Source organism: Gracilinanus agilis, chromosome 2 (genome assembly GCF_016433145.1).
Source record: "Gracilinanus agilis isolate LMUSP501 chromosome 2, AgileGrace, whole genome shotgun sequence".
Classification (NCBI taxonomy): domain Eukaryota; kingdom Metazoa; phylum Chordata; class Mammalia; order Didelphimorphia; family Didelphidae; genus Gracilinanus; species Gracilinanus agilis.
In genome coordinates this window covers 653,399,185-653,402,506 of record NC_058131.1, presented here as the reverse complement: position 1 = coordinate 653,402,506, position 3,322 = coordinate 653,399,185, and the positions used below count along the sequence as shown (strand labels likewise).

Genomic DNA, 3,322 nt, shown 5'->3' with positions numbered 1-3,322 from the left:
TCTCTCTCTCTCTCTCTCTCTCTCTCTCTCTCTCTCTCTCTCTCTCTCTCTCTCTCTCTCTCTCTCTCTCTCTCCATATATGCCATCAACTGATACTCAGTAAATGTCTCCTACATCTATTTATCTAGTATGTTGTTGAACTCAACTGAATTAAATTAAGGATGACTTAGTAGCACTGGGCAAAGTTGCCCTAGGTATAAATCAAGCTTGTTGACCTACATATGTTTTTACCAGAGCTGGTAATGTGGGCCAGTATTTCAACTATATTCAATTCAATTCTAGCATCTCACACCTTCTGTTTATTCACACATTTACTCTCTTAGTTCAGCTCTCCTCACCTCTCATCTAGATTATTGCAAGTCTCCTAACTGGCCATTCTGACTCAAGTTTCTCATCACTCATCCTAAACTTTGCTTCCACAGCACAGATCTCAGTAACATGCATCTAACGATATTGCTGCTCAGTGAACTCCATTGATTCTCTCTGATTATTAGGCGTTATTTCCCCTTCCCTTCTCTGTGATCTAGAATAATTGCTCTTCTTTCTGTCTTTCACATAAAACATTTTTTTTCTAATGCAGAGTCTCTGTGCTTGCTATTCCTACAGCAGAAATAAACTCTCTCCTCTCTCTGGTCCATAGAGTCCCTCCTTTCCAATCAGTTTAAAAACCGTCTTCTGCACAAAGTGTTTCTGATCCCCCTCCCCCACCGTTAATGCTTTCCCTCCCAAACTATCTGGTATTTAACAACTTTGCATTTATTCTCTTCATATTCCCATCCTCTTTAGATGTACTGACTCACTGCATTCCTCATCTAGATGTAAGCTCTCAATGAGTAAGGATTGTTTCACTCTTTGTATTTGTATTTCTAGCATCTAGCACAATGCTGGCACATATTTAGTATATAATGTTTGTTGATTTATTAAATTTGACTCTTATTTGTTAAATGCTTACTATATACAAATCCCTATGCTAGGTGTTACAAAGAGGGACTGGGTTAGGAACAGAGATAGGGATAAGGATAGGGACTGAGCCACTATTTCATTAGAGAACTCCTGGATGATGACACCCCCTTTATCAATGAAGTCAGCACTTTCTTTGCAATATGGAGTCTAAGAGAGTTGCCTGGCCTCTAAAAGAGGCTGAGCAACTTTTCCTAGGTCACTCAGTCAGATGCTAAGCATAAAGAGATGGAATAGTACTTGTGACTTTCTATTTTGTGGGGTGCCCGTGTGGAATAAAACATTTACACAAATAACCAAATATATAGGATGTACAGAGTTGAAAAAAAGACCCATTATGTCAACTCTATTAGTTAGATGGTGCTAAAACAGATGGATTGCTCACTGGAATTAGACTAAGAGTCTTTTTGTTATGGGTCTCACAAAGGGTTTGCCTTCCCTTTAATATTAGATATGACAGGTGGCCAGTTAGAGTTCATTCCTTTCATCACAAATTGAAAGAATGTATGTTTTCCCAGTTAGTCATTATGCAAACCACTGAGCAACAAGCAGTAAATTCCATTCTTTTGATGGGAGGGTGTGTAAGGGTCTAAGGAGGACTAGGTGAAATGGGCTTACCCTCCAGCTAAGACCCTGGGGCAATGGTATCCTTGAGAGTCCATATATTCATTCTAACTTGTTCCACTTGGGAGCAAAGGGCTCACCCACCCAGCCTAGAGTCCCCACAGGCTGAGTGTCTGTCTTCTATCATGAAGTGTATCCTCTCCTGCCATCTTCAGCCTGTCTTTCTCCTGTCTTGGTGCCTTTCTCTCCCTTTGTCCTTTCCAGCGGTGGACAGAGGCTGCTTCTCCTCTGTCTGTGGTGCTGGAAGTAATAAAGCTCCTCTAATGACTTCCTCCCTCTGCTCCAGCCACCTGGCTGCCATGCTGCACTCTGTTTAGACCTCTTGGGAATAGCCACTAGATTGTTTTAACAAGAACCTAATATCTGATCCACATGAAAGCCAAAAACTACATTCAACTAGGAAATGTGTTCTGCAGGCTTCTGTGTATTCATGATGGTGAGAAGTGACTTTTTCTTTTTTAAAAAGAAAAAAAAAGTTTTACAAACTTATGAGTTGCTCTACAGAAACATGCCACATGGTTCCCCTGAGAGATTAAAAAGCAGAGGGAAGTCCATAAATTGTCCCAGATGGGAAGTCATGTAAACAACGCAGGGATAAAGAATGGACCTTCTTGGATACCAACCACCAAATGACTGTTGTGCCCGAGTTAATAGTAATAAGTAGCCTCTGCAGATGGACAGTCTCTGATTACTCTGGGATCCGGTGCTGCCCTTCCACTGAGATCTTAGGAAGGCAGAGCATCTCACAGAGGATGCTACAACCCTTCAGCTAAGCCCCACCAACGGCAGCCCATAAAACACCTGCCACTGAGCATCTAGAGCATTGGATGAAAATCTGTCCTTAACATCCTGCCATCAGCTATATGCAAGGAGGGGGTGGGGTAGGGAGGAGAGTTAAAAATGTTCCTGGAGGGTAATAGAGTGGGGGAAATAGTAATGGATTGCGTTTTGGGCGGGGGAGGATCTCTAGGTCTAAAAAGGCAGAAAAGTTTTACTTACCTCTTCTTGCCTGTCTTATCTTAGGACTCAACATATTCCTGCTTCCAGCTTATCCTTCCTTACAGTCCTGAGCATGCTGTGCCCCTTCTGCCTTGTTGCTTCTTCCCCTGTTGCATCTCATCGTGCCATATCCTGTCCCACTGGCAGTAGCTTCCCAGAGCCGGGCTTCCCTGCTGAGGTTCACTTCTCTCTACTTTCACAACTGGCCTTGGAAGGGATGTCTTGCATTTGACTAAATAAACCTTAATGTATTATTTATCCAGCCAAGAATTAATTCCCATCCAAACTAACCATTAAGTGCCTCGGTAATTACTGTCGATAAATCACTGGAGCATAGACACGAGGGGCTGGACCTGGCTCCTTCCCCTAATTGGCCACACATCAGTGTTATTAATATGCCTCAGCAAGAAAACCAGGAGCCTGAAGGCTCGTGTCCCCAGTCCTATCTGCTATTTCTGCAGAACGGAAGCTGGGACTCAAGAAGAATCAAATCAAGAGCGAGAAGCTGAGATCTTGTCCGAGCCTGAGTTAGAGGAGAGGATGGGAGGGGGAGAGGCTGTCACAGGGGGGATGGGGGGAAGGGCACCGAGAACACGAGGCTCAGCGCGGATCTGATAAGGTCCTACATTAGGAGCAATAATAAGTGCACCGGTCCACAGGGAAGAGTTATGTCAGGCTGCCTACTGAGTAATGCATTGAGAGATGGGGCTGAATCATTGCTCGGTTTGTATTTCTGTAA

General features: G+C 43.5%; 1 protein-coding gene across 1 annotated transcript in view; it reads right to left on the bottom strand.

Moving 5' to 3' along the window:
- The window catches only part of ARHGAP22 (Rho GTPase activating protein 22), a 338,996-nt gene extending 336,265 nt beyond the window's left edge, over positions 1-2,731 (bottom strand). Inside the window, exon 1 of the mRNA XM_044665779.1 lies at positions 2,584-2,731. Coding sequence (XP_044521714.1) covers positions 2,584-2,617 — 34 coding nt within the window. The 5' untranslated portion in view covers positions 2,618-2,731. The remainder of the gene's footprint in view (positions 1-2,583) is intronic.
- Positions 2,732-3,322: the final 591 nt, after the last annotated feature.